Source organism: Mustela putorius, unplaced genomic scaffold (genome assembly GCF_011764305.1).
Source record: "Mustela putorius furo isolate JIRA1106 unplaced genomic scaffold, ASM1176430v1.1 tig00000407_pilon_pilon_pilon, whole genome shotgun sequence".
Classification (NCBI taxonomy): Eukaryota; Metazoa; Chordata; class Mammalia; order Carnivora; family Mustelidae; genus Mustela; species Mustela putorius.
Genome location: NW_025421373.1, coordinates 28,928,439 through 28,954,459, shown reverse-complemented (window position 1 = coordinate 28,954,459; position 26,021 = coordinate 28,928,439). Strand labels below are relative to the sequence as shown.

Here is a 26,021-nt window from a genome sequence, read left to right as displayed (position 1 = left end):
CCACTCTTTATCCTTTCCTCTCTCTTGACATGCTCCAAAAGTCTCCTGACAGGTCTTCGTGCTTCTCAACGTAGCAGCTCCAGAGCCCCTCTCAAAGGTAAGCCTGATGCCATCACTTCGGTGCACCTGCTGGCCACTCCTCAGGTAGAGGAAGCAGCTGGAAATTCATGTTTGCTGCCTGAGCCTTGTCACCCATTGGGCCTTACCCCTTAACTCGGTATGGAGCCTTCCAGGGGTCACAAGGTTGGCACTAAAGAGTAGTGATCATGGAGGTTGTTTGGTTCAAATTAAAACAGAACAAAACTGTGCTGTCGGAGGGCCTTTAGGATACAATAGAGGTTGTCGTGGGAGATGGACTTGCCAGAAAATTCAGTCCTACAAAATTGTACAGTCAGTGGGCCACTCAGAACCTTGGTTCTGTATCCCCATTGTGGCTCTTGCTCATGATTTCTTCCACTTAAAACACCCTCTGCCCTTCCCCCATTTTCTGATGATGAACCTTACATGTTGCTTTTTTAAGGGATTTTTCTGCCACTCCCTCCTGTCTCCCCTGCCCCCACACCCCAGTCACTGAATGATCACCCCCCCATGCCTTTGTGCTTCCATTAGTATATTTAATCAGTACTAACTGGATCCCTTACAGTGTTTCAGGAATACAGTAGGAATACCATTTTGGAGGAGATTATGGTCTAGAATTGAGTATTTTCTAAGACCAGAGCCATGCATGGCTGTTTAAATTAATTAAAATTAAATTACATTAAGCATTTTTTAAAAAATGCTTGTACTAGTTGTACTAGTTACAACTAGTACAGTTGTACTAGTTACATATCCAGTGCTCAGTAGTCAGATGCGGCTAGCAGCTACTATGTTGCATAACACCCATGTTCTGGAATAACCCTATCTTTGTGAAAGGTTCTAACAGTACAAGAGAAAGGGAGGATGGACAACAGACACACACACACACACACACACACACACACACACACAATTAAGGGAAACAAGGGAATAAATGCTGCATTGGTAAATGGGAGAGTGTAGTAGAGTGACTGGTTGGCTCCTTTAGACAGAGGGACAGAGGGATGTCTCAGAAGGCGACATTTAAGAAGAGGTTGAGAAGAAAAGGAGAAATCTGAAACTGATGGGGTAAAGGAATGGGGATCAAGGCAGAGGGCCCCACTAGGGGAAAAGTCCTAATGTGGGGACACATTTGAAAGAATCTCAAATGGTGGGAACCATGTGGCAGGGGAGAGAGACGCAGAAGAAATCCAGATCACTGTGGGGGACTTTGTACATCTGGGTAGAAAGTGAGTGCTTTTGTTTTTAAATTTTCTGAGACCGCTATGGGAGTGTTGTAAGGGGAAGAGTGACACAATCTAATTATATATTTACCATTTACATCATTCTGTCCAGTTTTATTAGTTGCTTATTTACCTGTCTCTCTACCTGATTGCACAATCCTGGGTTTTTTCATTCTTGGTTTATTAAGTCATGTCCCATTAGTCTCCATATATGGATAATAACTAGTAGGATCGAATTAAATTAGAAAAATCCTTATCACTGACCTGGTGGGCTTTGGCTGAATCTCTGAATATAACAAAACTAATCATGACATATTTTGCCTCCCAAATTAATTAATATAAGGTATGACCTAATTCTTTTTGAGGCATTTCAGAATTTGTCCCCTGACTTTTGGTGGTGGTCAAGGTAGGGGTCAATTTTATTCCTTCCAAGTATATAAAGGCAGAGAATAAGAACAAAGTGGGTATCCAGAAATGAGTGTTTCCCCTGGGAGAACTCATCTTGTTACCTATTTGGGTTCAGGTGTGGAACACTGAAAAGCTAGGAGGGCTTTTACGGATCAGATAGTACAACTGTTTTATGGAAGAGGTGAATTTCAGCAAACAGGCCCAGGGACAGCTTCTGTGATGTCCCAGTGTCAGGAAGGAGCTTGTGTTCATGGAGGTGGAACAGAGTGTAAAGCAAGGGCCTGCTCTAGCTAAGGCCTTCTTCAGACACCAAATCCCGCACCCCCACCCCCTCCCATCCCCAGGGTTGGCACAGCAGCAGGCTTGAAGGGGCACACTCTAAGGGTGGTGGGTGGTATGGGCCATGAACGGCCATCTCACCGTATCTCCTGACAAAGCCGAAAAGTTGAGTTCTCATACATGCTCTCTAGATTTTCAAATCTTGGCCATTCCTTAAGAAATGAATTTTAAAAATCATGGTACAAAGTACTTCTCTGGGCCAAATACAGTCTTTAGGCCACCGGTTTGCTGATGGAGCTGATGGAGACCTGAAGCTGTTGTGCGTGGTCTCTCATCAGGCTTTAGATCTTTGTCCAAGTGCGGAGACTGCTGGAGTCTTGGGGTCACATTTCCAGGTAGCATGGGACCCAGCGCCACATACCCAGCCCACCATCCACGTTTCCACGAAGCCCAAGATGGGCTGCAGGTGGCCTAGAGATGGAGCATCAGTGCTTCCTTGGGAGGGAGGGACTGAATTTCTGGACCAGAAGGGCAGTTCATGAAGTACTAGGCAGGCTTACACATACGTCTATGGCTTAATAATTACGAGCAAAAGTCAGAAGACCTGGGCTGGCACCTCGGCTCACTTAATCTCCCCAAGCCTCAGTTTCCTCCTCCATGAATGAGGTTGGTAGCAACACCTGTCTAAGGGGGTCTGTGAGCATCAAGTGCGTGTGGGTGCTTGGCATAGAGCCCCCTACATAGAAAGTTCTCCAAAAACCTTGCTTCACGTCAGTGCGTATTTAGGTTTCATTTTCAAAGGTCTCCCACATCCCTTTTGCTCATTATAACCATCCTTTGAGGGAGACAGAGCAAGTATTTTTAGAGCTGTTTTTACAAATGAGGAAATCAAGGCTTGGAGGGCCTCAGTAACCCGCAGGGATCCCCAGCTTCTCAGGTGGCAGACCTGGGATCAGAAGTCTGGTCCAGAATGTGCTTCCTGAAAGCATTCTCTTGTCATCACTCAGTAAGATACAGTCTGAGTCATCGCTTCCTGTAACATGAATGGTTGGACACAGTGATTCACAGTCTTTATGAATTCTTGCTACTGGCAAACTTGACAGTATGATGAAGACTGGGCACTGACCATCCTAGCTACAGAGCCCAGAGTTTCTGTCTTTGAAACTGCCTCTGGTTTCCTTCCTGCTTGCTCCCTTTATCCCCTGTGTCAGCATCAGGGGGCAGTTTGGACTCTGTTGGGGAAGGAGCTGAACCTGAGGGTCTGCTGTCCCTTGCAAGGTGCAGAAGGATCAGCCATCCCAGAGCTGACGGAGACCTGAAGCTGTTGTGCTTGGTCTCTCATCGCTAACGGAGCAGGCTCATGTGACTGACCCAGTCAGGGTGAAAGGAGAAGTTGCAAACTCAGAATTAATACTTGTTCCAAGACCATCTGGGGAGGTGCACACCTACCAGTCTGCTTTTTCTGTCTTTCAGGCCGTAACCATCATGCAACCTTGGGTAGCCATCTCAGGCCTCCTGCTACTTCTGACGGGTAAGCAAATAGGTGGGCTGGGGTCTGGGAAGCCCTGAGGATGGGAGAATGTAGGAGATGTGCGAGTGTGGTGTAGGAGGATGGATGTGCTTGGGCTTTGGTGGAAGCTAGTGGGTCAGCTGGTAAGCAAAGATCCAGGCTAAATCTTACTCAAAAGAAATTGCTTAAATGCTATGAATTTCAAAATCCATGGGTGAGTGAACCAGGTATGATAAACTGTGTGTCATATCTTGCCATTTGCGTTTGAACAAACAAACAGAAAGGGGGTTAGATAGTTGTATGAGCATGGACTACTTAAGTGTATGTAAAAATATAGTAACAGTGTTAGCATGAGTTGGGGGGGATGGGGAGAGGAGACTGAGCTCAGATGGAAAGGATACCAGTCCTTCATTAAACTATCTTGTGTCCTTTGGTATTTTTTTTTTAAATCATGTGCAACTGTTTCTTTTAAATATATTTTATTTCACAAAGTTAGGAATAAACATAATCTGAAATTTAAAAAACAATAATCTCCAGAAGTCCAAGTATGGGCGAAAGTTCATTTCTTATTACATTGCATAGCTTGATTTTTATGATTAACAAATTTTATTTGTAATCAAAAAATGATATTAGGCAAAATAAAATATTGTAGGAATTCAGTGAAAAAGTTACTTTCTTATTTTATGTAACCATGAGCATTTTTATTTCCAGAGTATTTCCCAAAGTCATAGCCCAATTCTAAATATAACTGGTTGGGGAATTCCTGATTTCTTTTAAGGGCTACCTTGACTGCATTTGGCATCATGGAGTTTTTATACCACTGTTCCAGGAGAGACTTCTTGTTTTTAAGTGGCATAATTTAGTATATGATTGAGTATTTTCCAGTTCTCTGTTTTCATGGGAGAAGTGGGCCTCACGCAGTTGTGGGGCGAGTATCAACTTACGAGGTGGGGTCTGTTGGATTTTTTTAGACTGATTCTAAAGACCATGGTAAACCGCAGTTCCTTCTAGAAGTATTAGAAGCCCATTTTCTTTTTAAAAAAATTATTTATTTTAGAAAGAGCTAGAGAGTGTGAGCAGGGGCAGGGGCAGAGGGAGAGGGAGAGAGAATCTCAATCTCAATCTCAGAGCGCAGAGCCTGATGCAGGGCTTGATTTCGTGACTCTGAGATGATGACTAGAGCTGACCCCAAGAGTCAGACACTTAACCTACTGAGCCACCCAGGTGCCCCGAAAAACCTATTTTCTAAAAGTTGATTTCTGAAGAGTTTACTAGGCTTCTGCCTTTAAACCAATAATACTTTTTTTAAATCCGTTTTTTATGTTAATTCCAGTATAGTTAACATAGTGTGATACTCATTTCAGGTGTACCTAAGTGGCTCAGCAGTTCCGTACATTACGCAGGGCTCATCCTAATAAGCGGGCTCTTGGTCTCCACCACCTTTGTCATCCATCCCTCTACTCACCTCCCCTCTGGTAGCCATCAGCTTGTTTTCTATAATTCAGAGTCTGTTTCTCGGTTAATCTCTCTTGCTCTCTGTCTCTCTCTCTTTCCTTTGTTCATTTATTTTGTTTCTTCAATTCCATATATGAATAACAGCATATGGTATTTGTCTCCCTCTGACTGGCTTTGCTTAGTTGCATCCATGTTGTTGCAGATGAAAGCCAGTGATGCTTTAAACAAAACATGAGCTCGGCTTTTCTTACAAGAGAGGTGTTGTGCAGTGACTTCACTTGCAATAGCCGTTTAAAAAGTTGGGATAAAAATTAAAACTTAGGATGCAATGGAATTTTTCAAACATATTTCAATTGAGGCAGTGGTTGAATCTGGGGGAGGAGGAAAGCCACAAGTCTTACCTACTGAATAAGCATATATACCTGTCAGACACAGAATGAAATACAGAGTCATGTATTATTGGAGTGTCATTGGTTCAAACCTTTTAGAAAGAAATTTGGCCACGTTCATCAAGAGGCTGAAAATATCGGTGACTTTTGTCCTGGTAGCTTTTCTCTTAGACGTCTGTGCTGTTAGAAAACAATCCTAAATATGGGAAAAAAAGCTTAAATTATATTTTATCCACAAATATCAAATAAATAATGCTTTTAAAGAGTATGTTAATGTAAAAAGGCTTACAAAAAATTTTTAAATTCAAGATGCAAAGTCCTATGATTACAAATGAAATAAACTATGTAAAATAAAACATGAAAATACATGTAAAGTTAAAAGATGGAGTCCTCATGCTCTGTTTTCTCTTTATTTATAGATGCTGTAGTTTCTTACACTCAAGTGATTGGCGTGGTGGGTCACTCCATCACGCTGCCCTGCACCTACTCAACAGCCCCTGGAGTCACTACCATGTGCTGGGGTCGAGGGGCCTGTCCCATGTCCCGTTGCTCCGATGAAGTGGTCTGGACTAATGGATCCCATGTCACCGTTCGGAAACACCCACGTTATAAGCTAAAGGGAAACATTTTAAGAGGGAATGTGTCTTTGACCATAGAGAATGTGGCCCAGACTGACCGTGGTCTCTACTGTTGCCGTGTTGAGCACAGGGGGTGGTTCAATGATATGAAACGCACCCTGTCGCTGGAGATAAAGCCAGGTGAGCTTGTCTTCTGTCTTCCTTTGATCACTTCATGTGGGTGAACTGAGATGTTTCCTGTTTGGTAGTGACTTTCTCTTCCTTTAATCGGGAAAGGGGAGGTTCCTTGAGTCTTGTTTTTCAGTAACTGTTGGAAAGTAGAATAACTTCTATTGGTATAAAATGAAGTATTCAGAACCAATCTTGAGCAAGACCATAGGGGAGAGGATCTTCCCAGTTCGCAAACTATCTCCTAAAGCAGGTTTTAAAAAATGCTCATTGGTTCAGGGGCGCCTCAATGGCTTAGTCAGTTAACTGTCTGCTTTAGGCTCAGGCCATGATCTCAGGGTCCTGGAATTGAGCCCTGCATTGGGCACCCTGCTCAGCAGGGAGCCTGCTTCTCTTTGTCTTCCCACTTGTGCTATCTCTGTCTCTCTGTCTTAAATAAATTTAAAAAAATGCTAGTTGGTTACTGTTTGTTTAATGTTCCATTGTGAAATAGAGTGAACATTCTTACCAAGCTGAATTTGCTTAACTTAAAGAACTGCCCTTTATTCTCTGAGATTATGTTTTAGAAGAATTTTCCAATGTCCTAAACATTTTAAAACTGTTTTGGAGAATTTCAAACATATAGAATAGGTAATATAATACGAGGTCTTGTCAAGTAGGGATAGCACCCAGGTATGACAATCGTCAGCTCAGTCTAGTTGCATATACATTGTAAAGGGATATATAGTTCCATCCTTCCCCCTGCCCTGCCTGGGATTTTTTGAGGCATATTTCATATCCTATCATGAAGTTGCTTGTTTAAAAATTAAAGTGACAATACTGCAATATGAAAACATTTACATCCCAATGACTATTCACCAGTTGATTTTAAGAATTTGATGAAATTTAAAAATGTGTCTTGATGTGAAAATCCTCCTTTTCTTTACCATTGGATAAATAGAGTGGATTCTTTGGGATTTCCCAGTTTCTGGTGTTCCTTCCTAATGCATTTCCCACCACTAAGCTCTGATACTGGCAATAAAACCCAATACCTGTGGCCTTAATAAACTCTGTGTCTTCCTTCCTTCCTCCCTTCCTCCTCTCTTTCTCTCTTTTATTTCTCCCTCCCTCCCTTTCTTTCTTTCTTTTCTTAAGAGGAACTTGGGAACTTGGTTTTGCAATCTCCCAGCTTTTGGACTTGGTTTGTTTCTTTTGTGAAGACGAGCGACATAAGGTCAGTTCTGATGGAGAAACTAGCTGACCGCGGGGGAAACCAACTGTGGGAAGCAATTTAGGGAAGCCAAAAGAGGCTGGTGATAATCGTGTGCTCTAGACAGAGGCTTCTTCTGTGGAGAAGGGATTATGATTACAACTTTCTTGGATTTGTAAAATTTATTATTGGTATGGCTGAATGTTAGGAATTGACCTAGTAGAGAAATGAGTAGGACACTTTTAAAGTGCTTCGAAATTCTTTAGTAGGTGGGCACTTATAAGGCCGGTGCTCTGTCAAGGGGGAAGAGGGTCTGTAACTGAGCCAAGGAGACTCTGCCTCCAGTAACCAATTCTTTGCTTAAGTTTGCTTGTGGTTTTCACTGGCTAAGCTTACTCTTCAAACTTCTGTTCAGGCTTTTTTAGTACCAGCATCTGCAGTACAGTTTGCTCCCTTCAGCCTGGGGAAAATACTTACCAACTGAAGAAAACAAGCTGGTTAGACAGTTTGATTAGGTTACCCCTCTTTATTGTTGGCCTTACTCTCCTTTGATCAGATGTTTTGCATGTGTGCTTTTCCCCCTGCAGATTAGATTTTAAACCGGAAGGAGGGGATTGGATTGTATTCTTTTCCTGAGTCACTAACTACAACTTAGATCAGGGTCAGCAAACCCTAGCCCTGGGGATCAGGGCTGTAGATCAGATTACAGAATAGTCCCACTGTTTTACACATTTTTATTTGAGCAGCCATGCATATATATTGTCTTTGGTGGCTTCCCTTGAACGGGGAGTGGAGCAAGTACCCCCGAGACCTAAAGCTTAACTGTCTCGACCTTTCCAGAAACTTCGCTGACGTCTGCTTTGGGACTAATGCTTTGTCTATGATCGACACTCACAGATATTTGTTGAAAAAAGTGTTTTCCTCTTCAGATTCTAAATTAAATTGCATCTTTCAGAAAGAAAAGTTCGCAAACCAAGTGAACCCTATTTAAGAGACGTGGTTTTCTTTTGTAGTTAGGTCAAGATGTAAGGAAACTTCTTGCAGAGAAAAGGGTGCCCAGTGAGAGCAAAAGTATACATTCTTGGTTCAGTCCTTCCTTAGCCCTGCTTTAGTGCCAGGCCCTGTGTGGGGGCTAACTTCTGGTTTTCGCTCCATCTGGGTAGCTCTGATACCCCCACTAAGTGATTTGGAATCCTATGCCGCTGCAGAATCTGGAAAGTCAACGATGGTATGGTATTAGCTGTTGTTATATTTTAGGTTGGAAGGAACTGTAAAAGGTCTAGTTTACCTTCTAACCAAATGTAACTTATCTGTGTGATTCATCTGGCATATGCTAATGGCTGTGAGTTAGTCCTCATTTAGGACGCAGGTCCCTCTGTCCGTATGTCACCCTCAGGCCTGACTGGACTAAATGCTATTTATTTGGCAAGCATTCCAGGTGTGGGAACTCCTACTGAAGTCTTAGTCATTCACCACGGAGAGGATAAAGGCTGCTCCAGGCTCTGGACATTTTCCTTACCTCACAGATGTTTATGGAGATACATAAATCTGATATGCATGACTGGTCTTCTCAAAGTGCTTCAGTGTAAATCCCAGGTGACATTTTTCACCTCTGAACCTCCCTAAATATATACGTTTTAGTGCAGCTGCTTCCTTTTTGCAAGTATGTCTTCAAAGCCTTCCTCTGTCACAGATTCTAGTTAACCGATGACAAGAACTCTCAGTTCAGGGAAGATTAATGCCTAATTTCTGCCCAGGGACAGCCTCTCATTGGTTGTGTTAGTCACGGGCCCAGCACAAGGCTCTTGTTTCTTGCTGCTTGATTAATCCTTGCTTTCATGTTGGTTTCTAACTCCAGCCGAGGTCACCAGTGTTCCAACGTCACCTAGTGTCTTTACCTCTACTTCTTCAACGCCAGCACCCACGCAGAACCTCAAGCCAGGTAAACCAATGTGTTTCTTGAGCCCCGAGTCTTCTAATGAGAAGATGTAGCCTGTCCAAGGCATTGTGTTAAGGCAGAAGTACAGTCTAGGGTAAAGGTTCTTACCTGGGTTCCAAGCATGGGCTTCACAGGGTCTGTGAACCCCTGTCCCAAACTGTTCGGTCCCCCCAAAATTGGGTACCCCATGATTAAAGGAGCGAGACTGATACAAAGCAAAGGTCAAGCAAAGCTTTATTCGTGCCAAGCCTCAAGAATCAGACCGACCGTCAGCCAGACTGGTCGGGGATGCCCCTACAGAGAGGACGACCCCTCCCTGCTTTTCAGACTAACTTTTATAGAGCAAAGGCCATGTGGTTGGGCCTGGCCACACACAGGTGGTCAATGAGATTGTAATACACACAGGAAACTCCACAGTGATGCTAGGCGACCAGTTGAATTACAATTTACCCTAGTAGACATTTGAACCAGCCTATCACCTAGTTCAGAATTGGCGCCCAAAAGGTGCCCAAAGGGCGGGGCCCAGTGTGCACCCCCACTGATTGAATACCTCCACCTGGCCTGACCCACCCTAGTATTTGGACTTTGTTACCTGGGACTGGTTACCTGGACTTGCTTTTAAATAAGTTCCCCTGGGCAGGGGTGGGGGTGGGGGGGTGGGGGGTTGGGCAAGGTCAATTTAAGTTTTACAACAAAATGGCAGTTCAACCGGGGTGGGGCCGCTCTGGCTGAATAGGCCCTTACAAAACCATATGCACCTTTTTATAGATAATCATTTTTAGAGCAAGGGAACTCCTAGCTTTTGGCCAGATTCTCCAGGGCATTGATTATTAGCAACACCCCCCAAAAAGCCACATCATTGACATCTAATAGACATCTAATGAGGGTGGAGTGGATTTGGCCCAGTTGAGCCCACGTTTTTGAGAAAAAAAATAGGAATGTCAGAGAACAAGGGTCCAGGTAATGAGATTCTGTTCTTACAAGGAGCTGTGAGTAGAGATCAGTTAGACCATTCTAAAGCCAGACCTCCATTTGAGGGTGAAATTTCAGTGAAGTTAACATTTTCTTTGTTTCCTGTGTGACAGAACCATGCTAAGTACTTTTTGAGTATTATATCTCTTAATTCTTATGATGACCCGGATGCACTATACGTGTGATTCAGTCCCTTCTTATAGTTGTGAGAACTAAGGCACAGAGTCTGAGTTCATTGTGGAAAGTTACATGGGTAGAAACTACTTGAATCTCCATTAATTTGAATTTTGGGAATGTGCTTTTAATGGCTGGATTGTGCCTTCTGCCATGAGCACAGCGCTTATGTTTGGATGAATTTGTCCTGATCTGACATCCTCACTGAACAATCCTTCATACTGATGAGGGAGCACGAGGCTGGCTAAGAACAAAACAAAGGCTGGCACCTTGCACCCCCTCTCCACCGGCTCCCCTCCCCTTGGTAATGTGTGTGGCATTCCTCAGGCACCCCTGACCACCCGAAGAAACAAATAGTTAACTTGCAGAGATCACACCTTGCCCGACAGGAGTCTCCCTTGCTTTGCAAATGTCCTAGAGATCTATAAACAAAGAAGTTACCTTATCAATAGCACAATTTCCAGAGGCAAATAACTCAGTTCCTCAGCCCTAAATAAGAGTTAAATTTCTTCTAAACCCAAGTCTCACTAACAAAGACGCTTGATAGCAAAAATGCGAATGGCTTGCTAAAAGACAGGGTTGGTCTCTCGGCACCAACTAGGCCCTCTTTAGCATATGAAAGCTCCTTTGAAACCTCCCTTCCCCTCACCTTCCCCCAACTACAGGGTACATAACCTGCCATCCCTCACAACCCGGGGCAGCAGCTCTTCCTGCCCATGGGTCCTGTCCCCGTGCTTTAATAAACCACCATTTTGCACCCAAGATGTCTCAAGAATTCTTTCTTGGTCATCGGCTCTGGACCTCAGCCCACTGAACCTCACCTAGGTTCTAGAACTTCATCAATACCATTACCCTGTCTTTGGGCAGTCAGTCTGCTTACACAGTTTTGCTTCCAGCATCCTTTAATTGATTTGTGCAGCATGGAAATAACAAAAGATACTATTTATACTGATGAAAAAGTAAACATCAGGTTTTAAAGACTTCAGGGACTTAGAACTTACACATCTTTTTTTTTTTTTTTTTTTTTTTTTCATTCAGACCACCTGGTTGATACTTTAAACTTCTGATAAATAAGGGCTTAAATTTAATACAGATGGAGAATAATTTGACTTAAAGGTAGAAAAGTAGCTTGCCATTCTGAGGACAAGTTTAGGTGCAAACTTTCTATCTCTAGGATTAAAAAGATAACTTTTAGTGGAGATTTGTAAAGCCTCTTTGACCCCTTGGAGTGGGGCTGGATTCTGTGGACCAGAGATGTCACAACCTCTTAGCCAGAAAAATCTGGTGGAACATACTGATTTCCCTGGACCCCTATTGAACCACATGTATATTTAATCAGGAGGGATCTGAAGGATTGGGCCTTGAGCTGAGGTTGGAAGACGGGGCTTTAGGTTAAAACTGGGATTTGGGAGCCATAAAAGTTTGTAAGAAAAACAGTTTTGTTCATTCAAGGCAGCTGAACACACTTGACTTTCTCAGTATCGATTTAGCTTTGTAATACTTAGTTTGTGCCTGCAAATGGGGGTGGATTAGTGGCCTTGGTTTGGTGAACATGCATGTTTAAAGCAAAGATTCAGAAGAAAAATGTTGGCCAGTATGTCCATGTGACCTTCTCAGGGATAGTACTAATTAAGACTTATCCTTGTCTTGATGGTTTTCTCCTGAGTTTGAGTTGAGTTGAACAGGAAGGAGGTGTGTGCTGGAGCAGATCCAGTGTGGGAACGTTTATCTTTACTTTAATAAACCACCATTTATTTTACTTTAATAAACCACTTTAATAAACCATCCATGCTCTTTCTGTGCTCAGTGTCTCTTCTGTATCCTAGTTGCCTAAAATATTCATGGCATGGTTGGGTTGATTGTTTTAGACAGGGAGAAAAGATGCCCGCTAATACACAAACTTGGGGAAAAAAGTTAAGCCCAAGAGATCGTCACATCCGTGCAAGTTGAGTAACGATTCTGATCACCTGACTTCACTGTCATCCTGTTCTTAGTTCTTAAACAGAGTTACACCCTGTTACAGATTTGAGCATTAGAGAGAAGCAGGAAAATAGCTCAGAACACAGGAAAGAGTGATGTTGAAATGTGGAGACCACTGTGGGAAGGGAAAACAGAAAGACCAATGAAAGTGAAGAAAAGCCCAGGTTTGGGAGTTCTTATCCTGCCAGCACCACTAACATGGTCTAAAATTTCTGGTGCTCTGTGAGGAAAGTATATAAAATGAAATATTTAAAATGTTAAGAAAATACACAGAGAGCAAAGTGATCAGAGCTACACGTAAGGTGAGATATTAGAAAGGAGTGATTTTAGAAAGGAAAGGGAAACCCGGCCCCTACTGGAAAATTCTTAGTGAAGATTTTTGGTGCAAAACTGAAGATGAGTCAGATAACAACGGGAAATCAGTCTTACAAAAGGAGTGACCAGAGTGCCAGTGCTGAAGGAGCCAGGTCAAGGTCCACTGAGAACAGGGCTTTGAGAGTTGTTAATTATCACCAAAGTTCAGACATTGGACAGTGTTGTCACCTGGAAAGAGACCTCAAGGAATTAAGTAATGTCCGTATGTGTTCTGTGCTGATCCATATGTGTACCTTCCTGGAAAAATGTGTGGATGCATAATGTGGACCTTGAATAAGGCCAGGAAATCTAGATGGGGCTATCTGGGAGTTAGCCCAAACTCCCATGCCCTATTCCTCTGAAAGTAAAGTATTACTTGTAGGAATAAAAGCTTAATTAGATGTCCTACAAATGGTGTGCTGTTGTCGGCTTTGGACATTTAGAGAGATCCTGGGAGTAGAAAAATTGTGAAATAACTCTAGATACTAATAAACTCTCCAGATCATTATCTAAATCAGATTTCATGATCAGAAATCACCACACATAGATGGCTGTTTAGTGCCTCAAGGCCATCTTTGAGTACATTTCTAAGAGGAAGTTGGAAAGAATGGAAGTGGGTGTGTATGAGGCATGCCTTCAGGGGCTGGCTGGCTGTAGGCACTGCTGGGAAGTGGATGGTGATTCCTGATGTTAGTTTTGTTTTTTATTTTTGTTGAGGGTGGAGTGTTCCTCTATAAGGAGAGCACAGTTCTTTCATTCTTTTCATTCCAGAAACTACTTCATCCTCTGCCAGGCAGACAGCAGGAACCCAGCCTACTGGGCCACGGGAAAGGAGCACAAGACAGCCCACCGATTCACCATTGTACTCCTGCCCCACCGGTAACTCCTTTTTCTTTCCTGGATCCTTGGGAGTCCTCACATTTTGATAATTGCTGAGACGTTGTAAAAGACCGCCTTCCGAATAAGGCACATCTGATGGGAGTGCTGATACTGGCCACTGCAGTCAGCCAAAATGTCTTACTCATTTATTTATTTATTTTTTTTAAAGATTTTATTTATTTATTTGACAGAGAGAGATCACAGTAGACAGAGAGGCAGGCAGAGAGAGAGAGAGAGGGAAGCAGGCCCCCTGCTGAGCAGAGAGCCCGATGTGGGACTCAATCCCAGGACCCTGAGATCATGACCTGAGCCGAAGGCAGCGGCTTAGTCTACTGAGCCACCCAGGTGCCCCTGTCTTACTCATTTAGAATCAGATTTTATCATTTGTGAAATGGACGGAATAGCAAGGATCCTGTAGGATGCTTTTGAGGATTATATGAGATGAAAACGCTAATACCTCGTTAAAAGGTGGTAAGTAATAGATACAATAGCAACTGCGGCTCTTTTCTTCAAGTCTAGCATCCATATACCTCACTGGCCCAGGGAGCTTGTATGATTTGGGCACACCCACATGCATAGCACTATTTTTCTTAATCAGATGAACTGCTCTTTACTCCAGACTTATTAGTGGGCTTGCTGTCTTGGGCCAGAGCCATATATCAATTAAATCCAGCTCTCCAGTATCCAAACCAAACTGATCAACCATATTTATGCTTCATCGAAGACCCAGACCCTAAGTACATCTAGGAGGCTCCCCTGCTACCCTGTGAGACTTGCATGTGGACACTTTGAGATGGGCTGAGGACATCAGCACCAGCCCCAAGACACATGTCCACTGGGACTGTCTATCGTCTTCTCCAATTTTGGTCCCACTGTTCCCATTCTGGGCAGGTTTCATATAATCTTTGCTTATTTGAAACCCAAGATTCGCCTGTCTTTCCTGTGGTAGAAAAAGGTGATGCTGAATGGTCTCATTTGCCTCAGATAATTCCGTTACCCAGAGAGGTTATTTTGGGGAGTGCCACAGGCTGAACCCCTTTGTAATGCAGAGCTGGTTTACCTGTGCTTGTGTTTGTGCTGAATCCAAACAGGTTCAACCTTGGAAGACTCCTCTGTAATGTCTGTGACTCACTGTGCCCAGGAGTTCCAGTCAGTAGGGCCTTCCCCCTTCCCGCCATGGCTTACCTTTTGCCAGTCATTCCCGGAAGCTGGTTAATTTAAAATGGACCTGCAGCGAGATTCACAGAGGCACCTGTTCAGCTGGGATTAGATAATGGTGACATTTGGTTTTGAAAGTGGAATCCTTAGTGGGAACTGCTTCTGGGCACGAAAACAAAGTGGAAATAAAGAAAAACACAAGGTAGCAGCAGGGGGAAGCAGCCGCACCACACGCTTTTCCCGTGCGAGTGGCAAGCACATCGGAATCGGGAATCCTAGGACGAAAACCCGATCAAGGTAGAGCTTTCCACAGTGGAACAGACATGGGAGCAGCTGCTTCCCCTGTGACTTAGCGATCGATGCCACCTTGGCGGTGTGCCTGAGGGTCTCGAGCCAAATCCTCACTGTGCCTGTGTCAGCCTTCAGCGAACTGAAGACTCAAAGGAGCGAAGAATGTTCATTTGGGCTGGAAGGGATTTTGGTGCTCATATGGCCGCCACACACACTGGATAGAGGGATGTGCCGGGAAGCTGTCATACGTTCTCTCACTTAATTCTTTGAAGGCAGGTCTCCTTGATTGCTGTTGCTAGATTAGGGAAGCCCAATAGTTCTGCTTTAGAGACAGGCAGCTCCCAGTTCCACAGCCTGCCACTGACTGCATGCCCACGGGCGTGATGGTGGCACTTGCCCCCAGATGTTAAAGATCATAGAAGGACGTGGTATTTGGGAGGTACATTGCACAGCGTCTCTCTCTCCCTGCTGCTCCTTCCAGGGTAACGTAATAATTAATAACAGCTAATATTTACCTAATAATAGTGTTCAGTCCTTAATGTACATCATCCAATTCTACAATTTCATAAGGGGGGTACTGTTACAGCTTATAATTCTAGCTGTATTTACAAAATCAGTATTTCAAAACTCTCGTAGTAAAACTTGAATAGTCAAAGCTTTAAGGCATAATATCCTTTATATTAGGATTTTTGGCAGTATAAGATATATTAGTTTCACAGATGATGTAACATATTTTATAAAATATTTCTGGATCAAAGTCTGGGCACATTGGCATATAATGGAGAAGTTACATTGCCACCTGCTTTAGATCTCTTAGTACATTTTACTCACATTCTGAATAAAACCATTGTAATGTCCATTCGGGAATAGAGTGGTCCTGATCTTTGGATGTGCATGTGGTCTTTGGAAACTCATTGACAGGTTCTTAGCTGGCATGAAAATACCGATTATCTACCATTAAGCGACATTCTTAACTCACTTCCAAGGATGGGCCCCTGCGATTTCCCTAATTCTGTAGATCAAACTTTGTGTCTGCGTGCATTTTTTCCCCATAAAGATGGCAAAGTGTCCATTTTTTTTTTAAAGATTTTCTTTATTTATTTGACAGAGATCACAAGTAGGCAGAGAGGCAGACAGAGAGAAAGGAGGAAGCAGGCTCCCTGCTGAGCAGAAAGCCCGATGCGGGGCTTGATCCCAGGACCCTGGGATCATGACCTGAGCCAAAGGCAGAGGCTTAGCCCACTGAGCCACCCAGGCGCCCCAACAGTGTCCATTTTTAAGGGTCCAAGACAAAATGGTCAAGAAACACAACCTTAGAGGATAAATTAATACAGCTTAGTAACTTGGTATGACTTCTGCAGTGTCTGCAGCATTTCGCCATATTATTATTCAACTTTTCTTTCACCACCGGAAGGCAATGTGAATATATTTAGTGTCTACAGTGAAAATTCAATATTTTTTGTAATTATAATTAATTTTATTTCTTGTTGAGCAGATGGGAATGGCACTGTGACACAATCTTCAGATGGCCTTTGGCATAGCAATCAAACTGTAAGCATTTTTCTTCCTGCTTTATTAGCTGAATTCACTTGTATGTCTCCCTGAAAGCAAGTTACATTTAGAGAATATTTCTGTAAGACTAGCCCACAAATTGATTCTACTAGTTAAAATAAAAAAATAAGAAAATAATTTGACTCAGATAAGAATACTTTAATTAATTTGAAAAGTTCATACAGGTGGACTGGTTTGTTAGAGTTTGATAAATGATACTGTATTCTGTGTACACATACATAAACATACATAACACATACTACAGACTTTCTCCTGTCCAGAAATTAGCAAGAAAGAATGAACAACTTTAAGGAGAAGGAGTTAACATGATAGACCGAGGAAGACTTTAGTTATCATTAAGGAAATAACACACTTTGACTCAATGGAGTGGAGGCCACCCAGAACAAAAATACTATGTCAGCGAACATGTAGTTGCCTAAGTGGATTCTCATATTCTTTTCTAACCCAATTGCTGTCCTTCATAGACATTTTGAGGCCACTGTTGAGTTTTTCTATACATAAACCTCCCCGTATGATGACATATTAAGGTATTAACATCTTAAATAAATTTGTGACTTTAAAAAAAAAGATTTTATTTATTAATTCGAGAGAGAGAGTGAGAGAGAGCATGAGCAAGGGGGAGGGCCAGAGGAGACGCAGACTCTCCACTGAGCAGGGAGCCAAGCAGGACCCCAGCAGGGATCCAGATGCAGAGCTCAATGTCAGGACCCTGGGACCATGACATGAGCTGAAGGCATATGCTTAAGGACTGAGCCACTGAGGCACCCCAAGTAAACTTGTGACTTTGAAAGATGTTCTTATACTTTTCCCATAGTGATCTTGAGAAAAATCTAAGGGGTCCTTGTCTCATGATGCTCATCAAAGTCTCATCTTTGCAAATAAGTTAGACAAGTTTATCAGTAGGACTTTTTCTCTTGGTTCCTCTGGAAGAAATACGTTTGCTTTTAGTATGTGCAAATAACTCTCTGAAACAGCAAACAAAAAGAGTTTGGAGGTGTGAGAATAATCTTTCTGGTCTCAAGTAGTGAGAAATGACAACACAGCCATGATAAAAGAAATTCAAGCTCGGGCATGGTGGGGTTATTTAGCAAGGCGTCAGATGGCTTTATAGCACATACCTCAGTGGTAATACTACATAGGAGTGATATAAAAATTTTTAACAACTTATGTGGCATGGGCACTGATTGATCTGATGGATATGGGTAGAATTTGTAGATACTTACTAAATGTTGGAACAACCACTATGTAAATGATTCTTCTATTGCTATGTGGCTAGACTTAATGCTGGATTAAAAAAAAACAAAAACAAAAGAGACAAAAATAACCTTCTGAGTGGTGAAATTGTTCTTGATCTCAGTTCCCTGTAGACAGGTATGGTTAGGAGCGAGTAGTAGCGATTTAGAAGCAAATTCACAACAGGCAGCAGTGAAATCATGGGCCTTTTGTGTCTCGATTCTGAAGATGTTGAGAGGTATTATCCCCCACATCCTGAAATCATGCAACATATGTTTTGACCCAGAAGGTCAGCTTTCTGGACTCTATTTTAAGGAGAGAATTGAACAAGTACATGAAGATGTATGAGAAAAATTGTTCTAATTGTTGCTGTTTATAATCATGAAAATGCTAGAAACAATGTACATGTTCAACAATAACGGATTAATTACTTAGTTAAGCGTGCCTGCATACTGCCGTTAAGAATGTAGTCACTGCCGTGTGTTTACTGACATGGGAAGACAGTACTGATTGTTAAGGGGAAAAAGCAACTGTTAAAATAGTGTGTGTGTGTGTGTGTGTGTAGTAGCATATATTGAATATAGTAATTGCTTCTGTTAAGAGAAACACTAGGAGGATAAAGTTCTAGAAGAATATATAATGAAAAATAGTAATAGTGTTTGTGCTGGAAGTTAGGTTTATGGTTGGTTTTAGTTTACCTTTTTTCATGCTTAGCTGCACATTCTAAAATGAACATTCAGTTTTTATGTCGTATTTTTAAAAATGAAAGCAAAGCCTCCCTCCTGCAGCCCCATGTTACATCTAACCGCTTTACCCTCCCCCCCAACATTGGTCAAGTAACAACAACACCACTCTAACCTCCCAGACCCTGGCCATTTCCCCTTTAAGCCCAAACACTAATTACTTTCCCTTATCCCCTACCTTCTTCAGAGTATTATCAGGGAGTACATGAAAGTAGCTTTGCCAAGAACCCTGTTTAATCTGTAGTTGACAGACACAAACACAGAGGTTCCGAGAGGCTAAATAGCTTGTCTGAGGTCACACAGCAACTAAGTTGAAGAGAGGGGATCCTGACTCCGGAAATTAAACTTTTATACAGGAAAAGACTTGATACTTCTCTCTGGTCTTCTTTTCTGTTGAATACTTACCCACTGGGATGTCTTTAGAATTAGAGCTAAGCTATGTAAAAGGGCTGAGTGTGACGCTTGGCGTATTTCAGGCTTATTCCAGAACGTGGTGAGCTCTTACAAACTGCACTAGGGTGTTTAAACAAATTTCTGCATCTCCACCCAGCTAACAGCATCTCAGGTAGTTGTTAATGAGGGCCATGTCTGTGAATACCTACTTTCAAGTCCATTTATTTAGACAAAGAATCTTGAATTACAGCTTTAAAAAAAAAAAAAAAGGTCTCTAAGCAAAGACCAGATTCAGTAACTTAGCACGTTCAGATACCATCACCAGGCCAGCTTATATATGAACAAAAATTGTGGGTTTTTTTTTGTATCAGGATATATTTAATGGAAATACCTTATTGATTTTTAAAAATATGTACAATTTACCTATAATAAAGTATACCCATTTGAGGCATACAGTTTAAGTTTTGACAAATGCACATGCCTATGTAAATACCCCCCACTCAAGATATAAAACATTTCTACCATCCCCAAATACATTTTGAATTTTTAAATGGTCTTTGAATTTCACCATATGGTTACCGTCTCAGAGAGCTTGGTCTTACCTTTCTTGAGCCAGAAATAGCCAAGGGCCAGCAAAGATAGATGGGTTCAAGTTCATTATTTTAGGGAACGTCTTTTTTTGGGGGGGGGAAGGGAGGGTGAGAGCATGGAGTGGGGTGGGACGGGGCGGGGCAGGGGGAGGTGAAAAGGCAGAGAGAGGAAGGAGAGAGAATCTTAAGCAGGCTTTATGCCCAGCTCCTTCTCATGACCCCGAGATCATGACCTGAGCCGAAATCAAGAGTCAGACACTTAACAGACTGAGTCACCCAGGTGCCCCTTAAGGAATGTCTTGTATCCATAACTCTAACAAGATGTGTTTTCAATGCACCGATGTTTCCTCAGCATGTGTTGCTGGCACAGAATCCGTGGACGACCACCAGTAAGGGACTGTACATCGGCATTTGTGTTACTGCTGTGGTATTGTTCGCTGTGCTGGTCGTCGTGATTACCAAAAGTAAGTTACTTCAGGGATCTGTGGGAACAGAGCAAGGGTTCTCAATGCCAACAGCCATGTGGTTGAGATTTCACATACATTTCTGTTTTCTAAACTCTCTCTCTCTCTCTCTCTCTTTTTTTTTAAATTACTGGCCTATAAAGAGAAAGATGCAATATAAATTCTCCAGAGATGGAATTAAATATTAAAGAAATGAGACTGTTTTGGGTAGACTTGGGATTTGGAAGGCAACACGCCATTATTATATATATGATTTGTTCAGTCCTTTTGTTCACTCCTTTCAGAAACCAGTGTTTGTCCCCATGAGGGATGATAATGTTGAGTTTTACAAGACCCACTTAACAGGAGAGGCAGATGAAACATTGGACAAGAAACTGATTTCAGGGCTAAGGCTAGAAGGGCTTCAAAAGGTAGCCATCCAGGGGCACCTGGGTGGCTCAGTGGGTTAAGCCTCTGCCTTGGGCTCAGGTCATGATTCCAGGGTCCTGGGATAGAGCCCCGCATTGGGCTCTCTGCTCAGCGGGGAATGTGCTTCCTCCTCCTCCTCTCTTTCTCTGTGCTTCTCCAACTACTTGAGATCTCTGTCTGTCAAATAAATAAAATTTAAAAAAAAAGGTAGCCATCCAGCAGTTGTGTTTGAGGATGTGTCTGCTGTGTGTGTGTATGTGTGTGTGTGTGGTTTCTGCATGTTCACGTGTGTGTGTGTGTGTGTGTGTGTGGCTGTGTTTGCACTTGGGGTGTGGTATGTGTGTATGTAGCCTGTCTCCTATGAAAGATTCATTTTTTAAATGAAATTCAATTATTAATAATTGTGTTAAAGTAAGCCTGGGCATGTGGGTGAATATACTAAACCATTAATGAAAATGAAATACTTTATACTAAGAGATGTCTTTGGGTCTTACTGATTCAAAAGGAGTTACCAGAGTAATTTGGAAATTGTCCAGTCTGGGTTTTTTTTTTCCCTTTTTTAAAAAACATTTTTTCCTTCTAAACTTATTTTTTCAGGCTCTATCTCTGTGCAGATTTTGTTCATAGGAAAGTAATAGAAATAATATACTTGTTTAAAAAAGATCTCAAAGTGTTTAATTTTCTCTTCAACTCTTTTCCAATTTAGAATATTTCTGCGTAAGAAACAAGCTGGAACAACTAAAGTAAGTTCGAAAGAGTTTGTATCAGTACGTTTTGGTATTTCTACTCTGCCAAAAATAAAGAAAGATTTCTCTCTGTCCTTCTCTTTTTCTCCTAAGCTCTGAAAATCTGGTTTAGTGAGCCATTAAATCTGGTTTAATGGTTGTTAGACACAACTTCTAGTGATATATCTTTCTATATTTCTCTGAAATTTCCCCTGTTACAGAAGGATCACCTCAGTCTTAACCTCTTAGAGCAGGAGATCACAAATTTTGTTTGACAGAACATTTGAATGAGTTGCTTGGTTTGTTCTTTAATTTCACTCTGCTTTGTTTATTGAGGGTCTGCTATATTTCAAAGAGATGAGCAAACAGACAGAACCATAAGCAAATAAACAGAGTCCTTTTTATGCTTCTAGACAAATACCATGGGGGAAGATGAAGAAAGGTAATGGGCTATTTGTGGGAGTCCCAAGGAACAGAAGGCAGCTCTGTAAAGATGTGGAAGACGACAACTCCAGGCTGAAGAAGTGCAAAGGCACTGTGGTGAGGCAAGTGCCTCCCACTCTATAGTTCCTGTCTTCCCCTGCTGTTCCATTTCCAGGCTGTTGGTTATCTAGACCCATAGGCAATGGAATTTACAATTTTTGTAAATCCATCCTGTTGCACAGTTAAAACTTAAATCCCCTTTGCTTGCATATGGTCTGTGGTCCTCTGCTAGAATAGTCGTAATAGTAGGAAGCTGCTACTAACTTCCAAATCCAAGTAGCTTGCTTCGTTTGGTACATACAACTTGGGCCTTAAAGCAAGGTCTTCAATTCAAAACCCATCCCTCTTAGATTGCCGCACATTATTTCTAGTTCTCTTTCATTGACTGACTGCCCCCAGTCTTTCCTAGATCTGAGTTAATTACATGAGCCAATCCGCTGAATGCACCTTGAACAATGCTCGGCGCTTTCTATGCTTTCTATGACGGCAGTTATGCCTGTTGTAACAATACACCCTCGAGAGAGGCACTTACTGTCAGCTGACAGACTGGAAAATGGGTTTAGAAGTGTTAAGTGACATCCAAAGGCACACCACATGGCAGGTAAAAAAAACTCAGTCTTTGATCTTTTAGAGTCCCACACCCATACTTAGAGAAGCTTTTGACTATGGGCGTCCAAGAATGGAGGAAAGCAATTGCTCCTATTCCACAGAAAAGCATGACACACAGCATCCTTTTAGCTGATCTCTGTCCTTTCACCGCTAACTTTTTTTTAATGGCTGATTTTTTTTATCACCTAATGATAAAAGAAAATACTTACTTTAGTAAAATATAAAATACATTTTATAAAAATGCAAAATATAAAAAAATATAAATATAAAAAAAGAGCAAAAAACCCTGAGCATTTCTTTGTGACTTTTCTCTCTCTCTCTCTCTCTTTTTTTTTTTTGCGGTTCCATCACACTGACTCATTTTAAGCTCCTCACACCAAACCTGTTCTCAAACATGTATGAGTGGTTGCTTAAAGATCAGAGCTGAGTAAAGCCTCAGTATGTTCCATGAACATTTCTGGGCAGGCAAACAGGCACTCTTGACCAGTTATAAAACAGCAGCTGTATCCAGATGGCACACATGACCTTTCTGTACACTTACCGTATGACTGTATGTGTCAGGAACGTTGACTAACCCATGGCTTTCAAATTCGAATCACGGAAACAGTGAGATTGCTGACACCATGAACCAGTACACACATAGTATTTTACTGTATTTAACATGTTCTGATACATTTTGTGTTCTGGGTTTATCCTAAATGCAGGGTGTAGACCGCTAAATAAATTGAATCACCTTCTCCAGAAGGGTACGGTCCACAGTTAGAAAAACAGAAGCCAAACCATTTCTTAGCTACTCTTGAGAATATGCAGCTTGACTTAGGACTTCAGTTTGATGTCTGAGACCAGCCTTCTTAGATTTTCCATTTTTGTATCCTATCGCATGAGTTTTCTCAAGGAGAATGCTTGGATCTTCTACCTCCTTATTAAAAAGGCTCTCCTACAACATAATATGGATCTCCTATTCACTTCATAGGGTTCTGGGAGTTGCAGATACCCAACCTTGCCTGCATCTACATGAATGTGCTTGTCATCCTTTAGAGGTGGTCTGCTTTTCCTAAAAGACTCATGTTGTTCTTTCTGTAGCATGGTTTGCATGAATGACCCTCGGACTGGAGCTTTGCAAAGTGCAGCCGAAGTGGGCATCCGAGCAGAAGACAATATCTACATTATTGAGGACAATGTTTATGTCATGGATTAAGACCCAGTGGCCCTCTAAGGATTTATGTCCTTAACTGTGGGAGACAATGACAAGATACCATCATGTCAGAGTTCTTGTAAGCCCTAGAATGATTTTTCTGTTAATTTCCAATGATAGTCTAACATGTCAGTTATGTTGGGTAGAGTGCCTGGTTCATCTGTGTATAGTCACCCTCATTGGCCATAGAGTCCTAATTTTTTATGCTAAAACTTAATTCACTGTTTCTCCCAAATGTGAACACTTTATAATTACATATTCTCTTTGGATCATATGAACCTTATCTCCATCAAGAATGCTCACCAGTGAGGGAAGAGCTACCACTTTGGTCACCAAAGCTGTCAAGAAAAGCAGACTAGCAGTTAAAATCAGCAGATCTGATGTGGGACTTAAAGGACTTCACTTGGAAGCAGTTTCCTGATAATCTCTTGTTTTTTTACATTGTAACTCCAAATGTTAACATTTCTTAGGTTCGCCGAGGCTTTCAAATCACAGGGGTACACAGGTCTTTATTTCCCCCATGGGGAAATAGAAGTGAATCTGATTTCACCACTACTGGTCAATCTGATTTCGCATGACTCTGGAAATACACAGTATTAAGGTTTTCCCTGGACCCGGGGTAGGTGTTTTAGCAGTTAGAAGGAACTGGGTAGGGAGTGGACCAAGTAGATACCAGGGAAAGAAAATCAGTTGCCCTGTGATTTATTGCATGCTATTTCTGCTACATCAGTTCCACAGTTCCAAGCATTTGTATATATGATTGTCATGCTCTCTGAACTAATTTTTAGAATGAGGCAGGGCAGAAATAAATAAAAGAAAAAAGGGAAAAGGCTAAAAGAAATAGAAGAAAAAGAGGGGGAAGGTTAAAAGGCTTCCTGCTTTAGAAAAGTTATTTTGCAAAGGTAACAGTGTTGTTTGAGAATGTTACTAATTTCAATCAAAATTCTAAATTGTCCTTAGGTAACTGTAATTTTAAAATTGTTCTGGAAAGATGAAGGGTGTTTTTTTAAAATAGTAAAAACAGTTCAGTGCTATTCCCTTTTTTCACAGTTCAGTTAAATTTTTGGTTTTTGCAAGAGTTAAGCAAAGGCTAATGGTGAGGATATCTTTAGTCACTAGAAGCTTTGCTACATGAACAGTTAAGGAGGCTGGGTATTAATTTCAATCTGAGTAGACCTTGAAAGAAGTCCTGCTTAGGGTTCAGAGTTACTCCATAGTGGTCTAGGAGGGCAGGATGTTTGTTTATTTCTGAAGACAACATCTTTGGCTTTGGTCTGTGGGGTTCTAGGACATGGATAGGACCTCCAAATAAAGGTTATATGGGCAAATAGGATTGTTAAACATGCTATACTGGGTTTTCCAAATGATCTGGTCCAAGAAATTTATTGTTTAAACTGTAGTGTTTTTCTTTTAAATTCAAAATAACATGATAAACATGGAGATTTCAGATTAAAGCCTAGATTTGTAGCTTCTCTGGAAAGACTGGCAACATTGGATGGCATTCCTACATAGTCAGGGCCCCATTAAATGGTGCTATATACCACCCCTCCCCTAGTCCCCGCCTTTCCTGCACACATACATTTGTCCCTTGCTCTGTGACTGGCACTTTGAATTTCTGACAGCTCTATTCTCCATACCCTTCTTGGAGATTTATGATGGCACATTAAAAGTTCTGAGAGTCTGATTAATGTTACCCAGCATTTCCAAAACTTACTTGAAACCCGTGAACACAGTGTCTACCAGCCTACCCAGTAACATTCTGTGAAACAGTATGTAAGAACATGTGGGGAAGGAGGTGGTACACAGAATTAGGACTAGGACCTGAGTTCTAGTCTTAACTCTTAACAGAAACACTGGATGACATTAGGGTGAATCCTGTTGCTGGCATTTTCTAATCTTATCTTGCATAACTATTCCCATAATTGTATTGATGTGTAGCAGTAATTCCAACGACATGTTACTTCTAGTCTTTGGAAAGTGGAAAACACTACAGAAATGCAAAGAGCTTTTTGGGTTTTATTTTTGCCTTTTTCTTTTCTTTTTTTTTTTTGGTCGAGTTTGCAATAATAGATTTAGCCTTAGTGCTCAGTAAATAATTTCAGTGGTGTTGCATTCATATGTTTTTTGCTATATGGTACTTTTTTGGGGGGGGAGCAGGAGTAATGTATCTTTTTTGGAAAAGTTGATACTTTGTAATTTGGCTAATTTTATGCTGTAGAAAAATGTGTATTGTAGAGGATGAACAGGTGAGAAGGGAGGAAGGGGAGGTGTTTAGTTAATACTTAATTCCCTCCTGTGAGTATATCCATCTTGTAGAATGTATTGAGTTTTGTTTTCAATCCTTCAAGACAATTGAGGTTCCATTTTCCATAGTCTATCTTGGGACTTTAGGACACTGGTGTAAGTAAGATATTTAAACTTGAGAAATTCTGCACGTCTTTAAGGAGTAGCAGAACCAATCTTTTCACTAATTGCTAATCACTAAGATAATTTTATGAGTACGTGATAGTATGAGGGACTCTTTGTGACTAGTTTCGTTTGTGGGTACACATTAATAAAAGATATTTTTGTTTTCATTTTGAAAA

General features: G+C 41.6%; 1 protein-coding gene across 2 annotated transcripts; it reads left to right on the top strand.

The window, feature by feature from the left end:
• On the top strand, positions 1-26,021 carry HAVCR1 (hepatitis A virus cellular receptor 1). 2 transcript variants are annotated; one of them, XM_004737734.3, is made up of 9 exons: positions 1-97; positions 3,459-3,516; positions 5,759-6,097; positions 9,133-9,216; positions 13,465-13,572; positions 16,517-16,572; positions 19,905-20,016; positions 21,131-21,167; positions 23,325-26,021. In XM_004737734.3, exons 2-9 carry the CDS (start codon positions 3,471-3,473, stop codon positions 23,437-23,439), a joined length of 897 nt encoding a protein of 298 aa, XP_004737791.1. In that variant the 5' UTR covers positions 1-97; positions 3,459-3,470; the 3' UTR covers positions 23,440-26,021. The 2 variants fall into 2 exon arrangements, with proteins under 2 accessions (XP_004737791.1, XP_004737793.1); XM_004737736.3 differs by lacking the exons at positions 1-97; positions 9,133-9,216 and having other exon boundaries at positions 2,886-3,516.